Raw genomic sequence first — 15,685 nt, forward strand, 5'->3', positions numbered from 1 at the left:
GTACTTTCCACCACGACACTGGCGAGCCGTTCACACCCTACCGAACTTCTGAAAAGCGATTTTGTAGGGGAGGATCTAACTAGATGAGACTGGTTTTGCTTGCCTTCGAATTCCTCTTCGTACACAGAGAAGACTCGCGTGAACGTTTCATGATTCTGTTTGGATATAACTTCGAATTTTTCCGAAGTGGAGTTCTAGAAAACAAACAATACCCAAAATTGGAAGAAACGCACATTCCCTTGTTGAGCTGCTAAAATCATGCCGTTGGCCTCTAAATAGTGGCGGGCCAGTGAAGGTGTGGAGGAGATCCAAAGTAAGTACCTCTTACCATCAAACTCGAAAAAAGCGGGATGGGATAAGACCAGTTCTTCTGTAGAGACTTCCATGATGTCCTACATCGAACTGCTCGGGTAGCACTTACCGAAATTCTTCGCGAAAAGAGGAGTTATCTCGTTCCTGTCTTCTAGTGCCTGTTGGGTCCACATAAGGCAAAAGCTTCGGTCATAAAAGCATATTCTGCCTCCGTACTTTCCTGAGAAGAACCCGACACTGAAGGCCTCCCGGATTTGGCTCGTAAACAACCACAATAGTATCGTTAGCATGGTTGTAGACCGCCGTTGTGACCTCTGAAGACGTCTCAGTCGCTATAGCAATATAAATGTAGGGGCACGATAGTTACTTCTCCAGGGGTTCCTCGGATTTAGTTCAAGCGCCAGAGCACCTGATACCTGTACAGATGCTTATGGAAGATCCATTGTTTGGTCCTCCACGAAGACGACCTACCAGGTAAAAGGCCCGACACAGCCCTCCATCAGTTCTATAATAGTATTTTTCTTTGGGACGCTGTCGTATGCTGGAAAGTAGTAGACGTACACAACAACGATGAGCGTCTTCGCAAAAATTATCTCTTTTATCTTTCTGAGGGGATGAGGTGGTTGACACATCCACAAAACTGAGGTAGAAATTGTCTGACCGATTCTCGCGTGTTGATGGCTCGGACGGCATCTCCCCAAAAACGTCAATTTGCTTGGCCTGCGTATCAAGATTACTTATAGTACTGCAAACTATCCGACGAGAGTCGAGCTCACTGCTGTCATCCGCAAGACGGTTGTCTTCGCAAATGTTTTTCCCCTAGAAGGGTTGTAGGCCTTTGTCCTTGGTAGGAAACAGCCATAGGCCCTCTTCTGCTGAAGTAAGGACAACATCACTGATTGTTAGAGGCACAGGGGATGCAGATGCGAGTGCATGTCTTCGGTTTGTAGGGTAGCACAGAAATGTTTTCAGGGTGCATGCGACTCGGTAGGGGGAGGCGAACTTGAGAGTATTGGTCAGCTCCTGGCCCTCTGCTCTATTGAGTCAAATTGCGCGAACGACGCCATTAGAATAGCGGTTTGATCTCACCTGTACGTACACTTTATGCACGCTGGGGCTGTACAGATGGTAAGAACAATATGAGGATCCGGTGGCTTCTGGCGCGACAATCAGCGAAAAAAAGCCCGAAATTGCGCAAGGTCTCACTTACTTAAAGCACAAATCAGCAGAATCACAGCCGGTCTCGGATGGTCGTCCAACATCCGAGTTGAGAGATTTGGAACCATCAGTGCAGACTGCCTGCAGAGCTAACACATTATTTGTTGCACGTACTCCATTTAGTATCCTTCACCACGATCAACAACTGTCTTGTGTAAGCGCGTTTAGCAAGAAACCCCAATTTATCGCGATGCTTACGGGCAAATGCAGACCGGAATACAGTGCACATCACCGTTTTCACTTGTTAGAGTAACCGTCTTGCGACTCTGCATAAGGTCCAATATCAGTCAGTCAATGGAAGGTTGAACTTATGCCAGGAAACCGCTCTACCATGTTTGAGGTGCGACCCCCCAACAAAATCCACCACAAGATGGAATTCTACAAGAGCAGAGACTTAAATGGGGATACCGAAGCCCCTGCACAGGAAAGCCTTTGTAGTTAAGCTCACTAATGGTGCCCCTGGCTGTGCAAAGCCGTTCCGTCGGCATCCGCGATGTGTATCGGGCGTGGTGGATGTTTGATGATGGTTAAGGCCATGGTACCATATTGCGAATCCTCTGAAGTGCCCCTCTGTACGCTCCATCGACAGCCAGCCTGGAGGGTCCACCGCACCGTTGATAGTTCTCCAAAGTTGTCTCTGCCTTGAAGGAATCGAAGTCTCAGACAGTACTTTAAACAATTGGGATTTCGCCCTTGCGACATGCACACACATTACTGTCTTCTCACCGATCTGTTGCGTAGCTTCGTTACGTCGCTAAAGGACCCCTCCTAACTCCAGCGAGGCCACAAAAAATAAGACCGTGCAGAATTACCACACAACGATATCTCCATTTACACGACAATTTCATTTCTACTATGTTTGTTGACTTGCCCGCTTTCCTGTTTTAATGCAAGATGAGCAAGGAGTCCTCGGGATGCTTTATAGGCACCATTCACTTCGCTGGTTTCCGCCGCACGTGAGGCGCTTTACATGTGTGCGCGAATGTGTATCAAAATTAGAGCAACTCCTTTTCGGGAAGCGTTTCAGTTGCATTTAGGCAATGATTCTCAAGCCCACGATTCTTGCTGTTGTGGCATGCACTTACTTGACCACACCAAAACTGCCGGTACAGTTTTCACGCGCCGATCAACGACGGTCGCACAAGCTCCTCCGCTCACGATTACAAAGACACCAATTCGTGTGTGCATGGTGTGAGCTTTCTTGTGGCGCGTGCTCGAGTCTGTGGGGAGAGTACACGCGATAACAACCCATGTTAGCGTTCCCGAGCTTAGGGATTCGTCAGGGAAACGGGAGAAGTGTAAATGAAGATCGACAGCGCTATGCCTCCCGAAGCTCCCCACCTTTTTTTTGAAATAATTCGTTTTACGGGGCCACTATCGTCCAACGAACACGCCAGCCTGACTAATATGGTATTTAAAGCAAGGAACCGACGTCGAATAGAGGTTCCCAGACGATGATGAGGCTTGATCCTATATCTGATAGAGGCAGATGCTGCCAAACTACAGTTGCTTTCAATACGTGGTAACATGGCCCCGTTCGTCCGAAATGAATTTATGTTCAATTACCGATTGTCTGCAAGTCAATCAAGGTCATGTACGTGATCCAAGACCTTCACAAAGGCGGTCGCTCTGTATTTGTGCATACTACCAGAACATGTCGTTGCTTGCTGGCGCGGCCGTTTACTGATACGCACTTAGATCGGGTATGATTATTCGTATTCAGCTAGGCAATTTTGAAGAAAGCATGAGGGCCTGTTGCCTAGCCTTCTCCAGACCCACGAAAATACACTGAACCATAAGAACAGTGTATAGCGACCACCAACGCATCGAGTGTCACCAAACGCCTGAGCCGCTGTTTCTCCTCGACGTGGAGAGCGGCTGTTGCCGCAGCGCACCGCCCTGAAGTTGTGGCTATCAGATACTCAAACGCGCTTTCTACGCAGAACCAAAATAAATGAACTGGTGATTTGTTCGAATGAAGACCAGAAGATGAACGTAGGTTATGGTGCCGAGAACAGTGCTATAAAAGTAATCTTGAGGCAGCTACAACAACAGTACTCCGTTTGAGCTAGGGGTCCTGCGGGTGCTGCCATCTTAGCAGGCCGGTATTCAGCAGCTCGCGTGGGCCCGGAAACTACGGAACACGTTTGAGGAGCGGAATCTGCTGTTAACGTTGTATTCGGGACACACCCAGAGTCACTGACGAATCAATGCCGAGTGCAGTGCTTGTCAAGGTACCACGATACTGACACGAATACGATCTAGCGCTTCATCCGAGTGAAATTTCTTCGAGCATGCAAAGCTTGTGGACAGACTTTTGGTATTTTCTGCGTGTGTCTGCGCTGCGCTACCGCAACGCCCTCTTGTGGTGTAGTGACGCTGAGAAGGAAAGCGTAGGTCCCACCATCTTTTTCCCTAAGTACGCACCAGGTTGTATTCTCAAACTACCCTATGAAATTTGTCTTTAACGGGAGGCCCCTGTCACAGAAATTACCACGTCGTGATGGGGAGACTTGCTATCAGTTTCGCTGTCTATGCGATGCTCTCAGCGCACACTGGCGCCGTCCACGGCCAGGGAGGATTTCTAGGTAAATGCGGGAATCTGCTGAGAGAAGGACCCCCAATAGAGAATCGCCCTTTTAGGGAATCTGCTGACGAATGTGGCCCAAGGTGCGCTGCAAGAAGTGCAGCGAAAACAGCAAATGCTTGCTCAAGCGGCGTCCCAGCCAGACATGCCTTCTGTTGCGGAACAAGAACGCATCGAGGTTTGCGACTACCGTTTGTGTCATGCGGAGAATACTGTTTTTCACTTCCATGATCAGGCGATACAAAAGGCAAAAATGAACCAGATTTCTGCCACAGGTTAGCGTAGTACAGGTTGACCCCCAACAAGGAACGACGAAGCTTATTGCTCTTCTGCAGAGGCCCAGGCAGCCGTGAAGGATGTGGTGGAGTGAGTTACTGCGGCACATATCCTGATGCCCCGGTGCCAATTCCTCTTTAGCACGTACAAACAGCTGGAGCAAGACCTAGCGATGCCTCTGGCAGAAAAGACATCCCATCTGAAAACTGAGAGACTTAAACTTATGCGTCGCATATCCACCCTGACGAAGCAGACACGCGCCGCATACGATGCCCTTCATCCAGGTAACCTCTCACCACAGATGCAGACCATGCCACGAACACAACTCACTTTCTTCTCAGATATGGTGAACAACCCTCTCATTATTGTCGCGAAGTCGCCTGAGGATGACATGCGTGCGGTCGCAAACCGTATAGATGCACAAGGTAGTCCAGCATTACGTTGTTCTCTATTTTCGTTTCTAATTCAAGACTACACAGGCTCGCTGGATGATCTGCAGGGCATCATGTCCCCGTGTGCACAGTTTCACAATGAGCGCGAGGCTCAGAAGAAAGAGCTGCAGTAAGTAGTGACACGAGAGTATGATGGGTGGCATCTATTCAAGGTGACATATTCTACCAACTTGCTACAGGGTTGTACAGAGCATGAACAATTTGGATGAAGAGGCTAGAGCTCTCAGTCGCATGTCTCCGAGTGAACGCCTTACCTATGGTATCAACCACTCTCAAACTGTTGATCCAACACTCTAATGCAGTTAGTTTGAATGCAGATCGGAACATGGCTGAAGAATACGGCTTGAAGAAGGAACAGCTTGCTACGGACATCAAGCATGCTGGTAAGTACAACCGGTAGCCTAGTCATGTCGAGACGATTAACATCCCTCGCAAAGAGAGGCAAGCAGGCGTTTATCGGCCGACTGTGCTCGGCACAGCAGTGTCAGGTCTTCTCGGCGGAGTGCTGGGCAACAAACCAGGTGTAGCAGCGTCTCCTGTCACAGTTGGCCGAGTGTAGCCTTTGTGGTGAATTTGTCATGCTCATTACACTACCGCGTGAACAGCAGATGTGAAGATTTAATACAGCAGTGCCGAACCAATTAATGCTTCCGTGAAACATATTTGTCGCCTGACAGCTGCCCAGAGTTCGCGACATAACAGTTCCTGCTTGTGCGCCCATGGGTAACACGTAACCGGCGGCTGCACTGCAAAACGGAAGTGAAGCCACCCCACACAGTAATGTTTGGTGAAAAGGAGAACGAATATAAAATTGGTATGCCAATTCTTACAAAGAAACCGCCTACGTTAGGATAGTCTTGGAAATTAGTCATTAGGGGAATTATGATGTATGTTACTCATCTTTGTCACAAACGCGAGTGCCATTAGCACGATCCTGTCACACTAGTGCATTGCTCACGCCGACCTGCCTGCACAAGATTTCACCAGTAACCAGTGAAGCCACAACGAAGGCACCTGTTCGCTAGACGACGAGCACCACACCGAAAATGGTCCAGACTCCAAGGATAATACGGAAAACTATCGTGTCGAGCATGCCGGTGTAGCCGTCAGGAGTCTGCTAACAGGTCATTTTCGTGTTTTCGCGGTAAACGGAAGAAAACGAGCGGATACCCGCAAAACGCAAAGGAGTGGCTCCCTTTCTCTCCACTTCCTAAAATCGGTGATTGTTACACACAACCTGTCTCATATAATCGTTGCTGTTCCACCCAATCCTTCACGTCACTGAAAACAGCCTGCATTGACCACACAATACACACACGCAGAGCAAACATCTGACGGTGTTCGGCCTGTCCCCAGTGAGGAGGCGCTGTCATCGGCGAGCTTGCCCGCTGAATTATTTACAAATCCAAGGCTGTGTTGCCCTGGGAACAGGCTGCCACGTACTCACACGTTCCCAGATATATCGACATCAGCAGCTTACCTCAGGAGCCAATTCAAAGCCTAGCATACTTTTCAGGTCCGCGGCCAGCAACGGCAGAAGAACGTTCGCGTACGTTTGGCATAGAGATGCAAACTCATCCTTTGTCTGCCTATCGGCAGTCTGGCCTATCATATCTCGCCGAATACTCTCGAGAATGTACGCTCCTCGTAACAGTATTCGTTTGAACATTGTCGGCAAGGTGGCAACGACAGTGAACAGAGGAAAGTCTAGTGCAGCGTTGAGAACTTTCAGTAGCTCATTCGTGAATGTGCATAGAGGAGGATGTCGAAGCAACGCGAAGGGCTCGCGGGTACCACTATCGTCGTTGGAAGTGGATGATAATTTTACTAGGTGTCCCGCCGTATCTGGCCTCTCTTCGCAATTTTCACGAAGAGTGCGGAACAGGGCTGATGAATCCCAGCTGTAGCACCTGAGGTCCTGAAAAAAGAGGTGTTGAAACAGGCTCAATTGGCATCATTACGGTGAGCCAATTGCCTTTTAAAATGCGTCTTCATCACAATATAAGGACGGATCGTGTACACGGACAAGAAACACACCGGCAGCGATACTCGTAACTGTAGCGAAGACATTACCTGGTATAAACGGATTAAGGCGACGTTGCCCTTGTGCTTCAGAAGAGAATGCAAGTACTGCTCGAAGACCGGTACCGCAGCCGGAAAGAAATATGCACCCACGCGGCGGAGACAGCACGACGCATGTTGCGTATGCCGATACAACAGGGAGATGCTAGCAGCATCAAGAAAAGGCAGTTCTTGTCCAACCCGCCCATCACGTTGCTCTGTGCCGGCTTTTAACCACGTCCTGCTCCTTAAGCTGGGCATTTGCGTAGGCACGCCTTGCAACTCTCGGCGGCAACCGCCGGATGACTCGTTTCTGTGTTCACTGGGGCTCAAGGCGAGATTGTTGTGCACCAGCAGAAGAAACCAAGCCACTTGCATACGCAGCCAGAAGGCAATTGACGCGTCGAGGTCGCCAAAAATTGCCCTGGAGACGGAGGAGGCACATCATGGCAGCAAGCAAGCGCAGGTTAGGTAAGCACCTATTTTCTGCACTACGCTCATTGACTTGAATCTGACACTGCGAAATCGCTGGCACCTGTCGGCTACAGTGAAGAGTTGCTGGACAGTGTCGTCACTTGCCTATATTGTGTAGCAACCTCCGAGATGGCGCCACTCAATAAGCTTGCGGCAGAGCACAGTCCCCTGCAGCACAGTTTGGCGCGCAGTCACAAACTCCCGAGCATCAACATGGCCAGCGTGTGTCAAATGAAGGCTCCGTTGCAACATGAGCAAATGCCGTTGGCGCTGGTAAATTGCAAATATAGTTGTCGCTTCAGTACCGTTAGTACTTAAACCGGTGCAGTAATCGCGAACCAGCTGCTGCTGATCTGCGCGAATAGCTGAAATATCGCTCTTACCTGACACAATCGTTTGCGCACTGTGTCTCGATAGCGCCTTTTAGAGAGGAAACAGACGCTCCTCGACGATCGATAAACTGGAGCCGCAAATGCGCTTCGGAAAAAAGGCCTACTCGCCGCAGGTGCCTGTTTGTGCAGATCACAACGAGGGGTTCCGTGAAGTAATATACTTGAAACATGCTGGCTTAATGCACCCACGACATCACTGACCTTACCCTAATAGTTTGACTATCCGAGCAAAGTTGTCAGCAGTGCCCAGTTCTTGGAGCAAAGCAGTGTGGCAGGCCATTCGTTCTTGCTCGACCTGCGCAAACACAAGAATCGGAGTCTCCGCCTTTCTCTGTACCCACAAAGCAGAAGCTCTACTCCAACCCGTTCTTGGTTCTTGGCTCAAGTGAGATGCGACCTCCCGACGATCGCGTAGCAAAATCTCTAGGGCACCCCATTTCGCCGGACCAAACCTGTTACACTTGCCTTGAGACTCTCCTCCAATTCTCTTACCTGTCTCTCGATGAAGCGCAGTAATGGCTCTTCCCTACGGCATCGTGCATCCAGCGACACTAATTGCTATACACAATACACACCGAAAGAGAAGTGAAGTGGAGTAGATACTGACATTTGCTTCCACGTCGCATCAGATGACTCTTCAACACCGCATAACAATCAAATGGACACTAACATCACGCGATCCACATGTGGGTTGTTCGTATTCAGCCTACCTCGCGCGCAAACACGGCTAGGTCAAGAGCTTCAGTGTACAGCCCCGTTTTGCAGCAATTTCTTATCATGGTTGGCAAATTCACAAGCTGACGCAAAGGCACCACAGCAGAAGAAGCCACCAAAATGAACCAGGATGACGACTACGTCTGTCTCCACAATTCGCGCCATCTCTCGGTGTTCTGTGAAGGCACAGAAGATTCGGGCCATTTACCTCAGTGACAATCTCTTGCATGACCCATAGCAGGTGAAGAGCAGCGTGGTTACTGGACGCTCGCCCGCTGGCGTTCATGAAAACCTGAAAGAGGGCCATGCCGCATACATGAGCGATTTGTCTTGAAGGAAACGTGCAATGTTTGAACAATGAACTATTCCAAAGTCATTTGCCACAGTGTAACATGTATACAGACGCATTACACTAACAGTTTCCCGTAGTGCGCAACTGCTTTACATAGTGGCACATCTGCACACATTAGCTATGATTTTATGTACAACTCTCTGTTTGCAATTCGCAGACAAAGGAGATCCAGAGTGGATATGTGAATATGTATACTTATAGGTTGACTCCTCGTTCTTCTATGCCACACAACGGAGTACCCCTACCCAAACATATATGCGCAAGGACTTCTTTGAACCTTATTTGGGGTTCTTACGAGTCTAAAAAAGCCTATGGCAAACGTATGAATAGGCAGTTCATTGCTTTTCTTATCACCTATTGCTACTGGGCCAGTGAGTGCATTCATATCATATAGAAGCACCTGTTATTGTACGTATTCGTATACACGCCCACGCCTGCTCGCGAATAGTTGCACATGTATGAATGCTTTTTGATTTGTTGACACAGTGATCTCTCTCTCGTTCCTCTAGTTCATCCAACATATTTGAAGACGCAAGCATCACACGCCACATGCATGTGTGTTTACACGTAGCTGTATATGAGCAGGTGCCATCTTCCGTATGCGTATGCCCTCATATGTATGCACGAATGAATGCACACGCACATAAACCGGCAAAGAGGCCCTCATTGGCACATATTTTCATGTGTGTATACTTGTGGAGGATACACCTCAGGGAAGGCGCTTCAATATGTGTGCCCGTGTCTGTAATCCTGGGCTGCCGCACTTGCAGCCCCACCTTCTCGCTTTGAAAAACTGAAGAAGGGTATACGGTAGTGCGTTCGCAAGCGAGACGTACGTAAGTATGCACCAACGACCAGCAATAACATACATTCGTTTACTAGTCGTAAACTATACTGGGGCAACAGTGACACAAACCGACTGTCGCCGGGCTGACTGCACAGAGCAGTGAAGAGGCCAATCACAAACGCCTCACACAGGCGCAACTATCCCTGTCTGAACGGCTCTGGAGGAGTCCCCTTCACTCTGATATATTTGGTGACACTTCTCACTTGAAGTCTTCTTGTTAACTGAGGCAGCGACCTTTGAAGGCCCGAAAGCCCGCTAGCCACATCCGCTACCTGCAGTCAACACGGCACGAACCGAGACAATCCAGACTTTGTCTGTTGGACCATGTCGCGCCTGATTTTTCCTGCCAGCTACATGCGTGCGCTTATCGCATTGCACACACAACTGAGATGTTGCCCTATCTCAGTGGTAAACAGGTGACGTACATCGCGTTCCACGTAAGTCAGGCACCGCGACGAGGATAGCAGAACACTGCAGTTGTCGACCACCGCCTCCTCCAGTGCTCGGCTGAGCTCTTCAAGTTTCAGCTGTAGAACCGCCTGAAAACAGGGATTCAAACGCATGAAAGAAAAAGTATGTAGGTGCGGAGAAGGCATTTCTGAAAGAAACAAACTGCCATGAGGATGGGTGCTGCGAGCCGAAAGGAACCAGCAATACGCGAAAGAGGCCGCGTTGGGCCATCCAAGCCTCACCGGCTCCTTGGCCAGGCGGTCCAACGTTAATTGCGTGACGTTCTTTAGCATGATGAAACAGGGGGACACGGGACGATTTCCTTGCTTTGAGAGCGAAGAACGTCACCTTTTCCGGTGCGTCCTGGTCGCGCCATGAGCTGAGTGTTATCAAAAGTGGCAACAGGAGGCCAAAGACGGCACCTTTCCATCCTTCTTCATATTTGCAATGTCCTGTTATTTGTTGTTCCGACGGGTCACAGTGTGTAACGGAATTCGTTGAGTGCCATATGGTGAAGAGGGACTTTGTCTTCGCGAGGCCGGGAGGAAGCGGCGCCTCGCCGATTCAGTCGGCAGCGTATCAAAAGCGTCTCAGTATATCGCAGAGCGACAAGCGGTTTCAGAACAGCTTGCGAAGACGCAGTGAGTAGAAAACAAACGTATATTTCGGAGTGCTGGAGGTGGCAGTCTTTTTCCATAAGCTGGTGAATTCGAATAAGTCTCAGATGCACACTCACGTCGATCTGACCGGACTCCACTAGGAAATTTCCCAGCATGCAGCATGCAACGCTCCTCGCCAGCTGCCCCAGACACCGACATATAAAATGGTTTTCAGCGATTTTTACGGAATCCTTGGTATCTGCAAAGCAAACGGATAGTTGAACACCGGGGTGATTTTTGTCTGAGGTCGCTTTTTCGGATAGCTTTTGTCTTGTGCTGTAGACAGCTGTCAACACGCCCCCATTCCTACCTCGAGAAACTGAAGCCGTCACCCTCTACCCATTCGTTGACGCCGGTGCGTGCATGTATCTTTGCTCAAACCATCTGTACCAGAAGTTTATCATACGCAAGTAACATTTGATTGCTTGCTTCCACCATGGGCACACTGGCGTCTACTCCTGCATCAACAACCTCTGCTGCAGTGCCCGATGGCACCGCCTCGTCCTGCAGCAGCCGCGTCAATTCTGCAGGCAAGCGGATTTGTTGTGTGTGCCAAGAAACCAAATCAGCCCGCGACGAGTGCATTCTGCTCAATGGAGAGGAGAGGTGTAGAAATTTTATTGAAGCTCATAACCAGTGCCTCCGTAGCGAGGGGTTCGATGTCCAGTGATGCTGAGTTGGCGCTTCAAGAAACACGGGTCTGTTCTGTCGAACCGGCCCGTAGTCTCCCAGGTTACCCTTTGCGTTGTATCCTAAAATTTTCCCTTTGGTTGTTGGAAACATCACTGGTGAAGAAGTTCGGCAAGGCCGTCACCTCATACTTTGTTCTTCTATGGCCTTGTCCAGGCCCGAGGTTCGGTGGGTTATCAGCTGTACTACGTTCTGATGCTGTCGGTAGAAGAATGCTATCACCGTGGTAGGTGGCCGGTTTGCAAAAATATGTGGCGTTCCATTTTCAATGAGCTTTCGTCTTTGGCTGCTCTGCGCGTACGAGGAAATCACATCGTTGGTAGTGAATACTAAGGGTTTGCGGATCCGGCTATGGGTTGAGCCAGCACACTAGCCCTGGAGTGTTTGAGTGTGAGTGGGAGATATGGACGTTCGCATACCTTCAATGTGAAGGAGAAACCAAGGTCAAAAAACTTTTACAAGACAAACTCATATTCCTGATGATCCAAAACACTTTAATGGTGATACTGCAAATAGGTGCGGACAGCTCAATGAGCTATAGCACACAAACATACAGCCCTTACAGCAGGCGTTAAACGCCAGCGTTTAATCCCTTCGACAATTTGACTCTCAGTCCGAGGATTGTAGTTGCCAAAAGGAGACAATATGCGTTTCAGGATGGCTTTCAGAACGTTGAGCCAGTTTGTTTCGCCACGATGTCGTCTCTCGCTGCAGTGTCAACATCAGACGCTCCAATCCAAGGAGTCCAAGAAACGCCGTTGACATGATCCACACGGTTCACGGACTTGTGCTCAGGGTAGATGAGCCTCAGCGGCGAGTTGCATGTTAGTTGGATAGTAGCATTCGTGTGCCGCCACTAGATTCGGGAGACGGCGGCACCGCGGCTGAAAAGACGCCTGAATCCTCGTCCTGGCAGGCAGTGGCGCCCCCTGTCACCAAGTCCACGGCTAAGGCAAGAGTCGATACTGAGCGGACAAACAACAAAGGTGCTCTGGGGCATCGATTCTTTGAAGTGCCTGACTTAGTGATGATGGCTGCTTCCTGTCCCCCTCCTCTGGAAACTTACGAGCACATATAGCGAGACCAATCGCGCCAAATGATCCCCACATCCGCTTCTCTGGCTGGCCTGGTAACACACGGAATCAAAACAACAACGCCCTATATGACATAAATGCATCGTAAAAAACCAAAGATCCGGTTTTTCGAGTTTAGCGGGAACGCCGTTCATGCTCACCAGTATAGTACCCGAAGGCGTAGAACAGGCGTCCGAGCAAGAAAATGAGGCCCCCAATGGCGCATGCAGTCGGATACTGAAGTCCGCCAAGGCAAAGAAGAGCAAGAAATATAGGGTACGACTCCAAAGTATTCTGAGAACATGGAACGTACCTGGGATCAAACATGAGGGGTTCAGTGGTGCAGAGCGAAGGACACCCTGTCCAGCCTTGCAACCACGCTTACCAGGTGCGCCCGTTGATAGCAATTAAACACCTCACACTCCTGATCGGACAATCTCAGAAGCATGACGTCAGCATCGCCGGAGAACCGCGTACGGCCTGTTATTCCTGCACGAAGGAGTTGGCACGGCATCATGAGCCACGTTCTCAATACCTGCGACGTCGTATCAACTACTTGTTCACAACCCCACCGCAAACACAACGCTCTCACCTTTGATGGCGTAGACATCGGGGCACTCTATGCCAAAGCGCCGCCGAGCCCGTGTAACGTTGATAGTGAGGTAAGCTTGTAGAGCGAGAGCCAAAATCACGTCGGCTATTACCCAGCCATACACTGCAGAAAATTACATCACACAAGCAGATATCGTGAAGATTGTAGCGCCAGCCAGATGCGCAAGCTTCTGTCCTAGAACTCTTGCGTGAATAACATTGATAGCCGCATTCCCGCGGAAGGCGTAGGTCGAAGGCTTACTTGCTCCAGGTCCGTCATTCTCGCTCGCCAGGCAATTAAAGATGCGACGAGTACCTGGGAAATTCATGCATACCGCGCAGCCTTTGACTCCGAGTAATTGCAGCCCTGAAGCAATTCTCTTCCCTCTGAATGTAATACACTGGTCTACAGCAATAGTATCCTCGTATCGTAAACGCGGGAGAGGGGTTTTTTTATGTGCTCCTGGGCATGGGCACACTTCAGTTTTCGTTACCGTGATACTCTGTAAATTTGCTACCGCAAAGTGGGAGACATTCTGAAGTGGTGCATGAAGATGTAAGATGCCATACTTACCCATTCTGGCGTCTGAATCTGAAGAGACCGTAGTGTGTGCACACTGCAACCAGAGTGACACAAATCTTCCTGCACATGAACGCGGTCCGCATAGACGTTTGGAGGGAGAAGAGGCAAAACCCCATTCGTGCAACGGTAGGGTCGCGTTGGCAGGTGCCGCCTTTGTTTTCAGCGATGGTCGCTTTGGTGAAAGAATTTACGTCTTTCCTTCGCATCAGCCACTCAAAAGAAAGGCGTTGATAAGCGGTTGTTGACGGACACCAGGTCGGAACTCGGGCAGTGGCTACTCGGGACGGCTGTTATGCATCGATGTCTTGACGAAGCTTGAGCTTCTGGTATGTTATCTACTGAATGTCAACACACCGAGAACTCTGCAGGTCCATGTTGCAAACCGGCGCCAGCAAACTCCCTCGCCTGCTGCTTCACTTGGAAGAGCTGCCTTCTTGTGTCTTTCGTTAAAAAAGTCACAACTCACGGCAGCGCGGTCACCGGACGGCTTGCTAGATGTCGCACCCACTACAAAACGACGCCTGCAATCAGAGATCCTCTACCGCAGTCAACCGGCCCGACGACGTTTCCTCCTGAACCAATAACCCGAGCTTTGGTTGATGAGCAGAAATGAGGCAAGTATTTCTGTAAGCGACAACTACATTCGCAACTCGTCCGCGCAAAGTTGATCCTCATGCGCTGCATGAAAAAAAAATGGCCGTCGGGGGCGGTAAGCACCCGCAGGGCACAGAAGTTGCTTCTGCAGCTTGAGCCAAGCTTACTATTCTTTCCCCGCGGCGATGCCTCGTGGACAAAGGAAAAACTATTTCTGCTTGAAAGACATCTGCAGAGGAGAAACCCTGGAGATGCCTTTAGTGAGACAGCATCGCCTTCTTTCCTTCGGGGGCCGCCCGTCCCCACCGACACTGGACGAAACCATGGTATCGATTCTCACAGGCAGAGCCCACGACAGCTGGCTGGCTATTCAATGGCCACTTGCACGCCTAGCGGCGCCGCACACGGGAAAATGGTTTTGATTGCGAGGAAACCTTTGCTCGTAACTATTTTTCCGTCCCTTTGCGTTGTTGTGTAACCAACTGCACAGAAACGGGTTTAGGCGCATTTTTTGAAGTGGCCAAGTCACCGGACGGGGGCCATGGACCATTAACGTGGACTGTTGGGCATCAGCCAACTTCGTCGGCGAGGAATTGGGGTGCCATCATTGTTTGCTACGTTCGACAAAAAGACTTAATGACGGGATTACAGAGGAAGCGCCGAAGTGTCTCTTTATGTTGTGCTCTCAAATAAAGTGCGAATGCAGTTTTTTTTACAACACCGTGCGTATCAGCTCTCCAGTGCCGCTGTACCGCTGAGTGACGTGGCCGCGCCCACGTAGACATCTTTTGTCTGATGAGCCTTGAGTTGTGCCAGTGAACCAGATCTTCAGGGCAATTTGTCCCCGATAAGATCCCCTAAAGTCATTTTCGACTTATTTGTTATCCAGGATTGATTCAGGCTCCGTGACACTACACTTGGGGCTGCCCATCGTCTTCGAATGCTTCGGCATGTTCCAGCTCCACTTAGGAGTCTGCGGACGCTTGAACCAGTAAAATTCCGACCTATTCAATGTCAATTTTGCCAGCAGAGCGCAAACGACTGTCATCCTCAAGACATTTGACAACCGGACTAAAGGACACGCGCACCAGCTGCTGCTTCCACTCAGCGACTGTCGCCGTCAGGTCATTTCACTGGGCACTAGACCTTTCTGTGCAAACAGAATAGCATATCGCGAAAGAAACAGGCATTCCTGATTTGTGCGACAAATGCTTAGTAACGTGTGGTCTTTTCAGCTGCCTCTGGTCTTCCCAACAAAATCGTAGTCTGCAACCGAAACTAGCAGTTGCAAATACTCGACACCACAGTGGACGCCTGAAGTTGCACTTCTCCGTCTTCGCAACCAGCCTCGGACATCCCG

General features: G+C 49.8%; 4 protein-coding genes across 4 annotated transcripts; 2 read left to right on the forward strand and 2 right to left on the reverse strand.

The window, feature by feature from the left end:
- Positions 1-4,033: 4,033 nt before the first annotated feature.
- On the forward strand, positions 4,034-5,245 carry NCLIV_016730 (hypothetical protein; the record flags this gene model as incomplete). The annotated part of the gene is made up of 9 exons (XM_003881865.1): positions 4,034-4,118; positions 4,174-4,295; positions 4,353-4,392; positions 4,453-4,483; positions 4,535-4,677; positions 4,735-4,818; positions 4,873-4,954; positions 5,025-5,104; positions 5,163-5,245. The coding sequence occupies 9 exons, from the start codon at positions 4,034-4,036 to the stop codon at positions 5,243-5,245; spliced, it is 750 nt and encodes a 249-aa protein (XP_003881914.1).
- A 1,068-nt stretch (positions 5,246-6,313) lies between these two features.
- Positions 6,314-10,428, reverse strand: NCLIV_016740 (Conserved oligomeric Golgi complex component 8,related; the record flags this gene model as incomplete). Its single annotated transcript, XM_003881866.1, has 10 exons — positions 6,314-6,788; positions 6,914-7,330; positions 7,471-7,548; positions 7,764-7,889; positions 7,979-8,067; positions 8,483-8,569; positions 8,695-8,778; positions 9,889-9,957; positions 10,111-10,224; positions 10,378-10,428. The coding sequence occupies 10 exons, from the start codon at positions 10,426-10,428 to the stop codon at positions 6,314-6,316; spliced, it is 1,590 nt and encodes a 529-aa protein (XP_003881915.1).
- Positions 10,429-11,230: 802 nt separating this feature from the next.
- On the forward strand, positions 11,231-11,464 carry NCLIV_016750 (Cytochrome c oxidase copper chaperone, related; the record flags this gene model as incomplete). The annotated part of the gene is made up of 1 exon (XM_003881867.1): positions 11,231-11,464. The coding sequence occupies one exon, from the start codon at positions 11,231-11,233 to the stop codon at positions 11,462-11,464; it is 234 nt and encodes a 77-aa protein (XP_003881916.1).
- Positions 11,465-12,309: 845 nt separating this feature from the next.
- NCLIV_016760 (hypothetical protein) lies at positions 12,310-13,726 on the reverse strand (the record flags this gene model as incomplete). The annotated part of the gene is made up of 7 exons (XM_003881868.1): positions 12,310-12,449; positions 12,551-12,610; positions 12,719-12,851; positions 12,943-13,046; positions 13,150-13,272; positions 13,411-13,464; positions 13,723-13,726. 7 exons carry the CDS (start codon positions 13,724-13,726, stop codon positions 12,310-12,312), a joined length of 618 nt encoding a protein of 205 aa, XP_003881917.1.
- Between the last annotated feature and the right edge of the window lie 1,959 nt (positions 13,727-15,685).

Source organism: Neospora caninum, chromosome VI (assembly GCF_000208865.1).
Source record: "Neospora caninum Liverpool complete genome, chromosome VI".
In the NCBI taxonomy this organism is placed as follows: domain Eukaryota; phylum Apicomplexa; class Conoidasida; order Eucoccidiorida; family Sarcocystidae; genus Neospora; species Neospora caninum.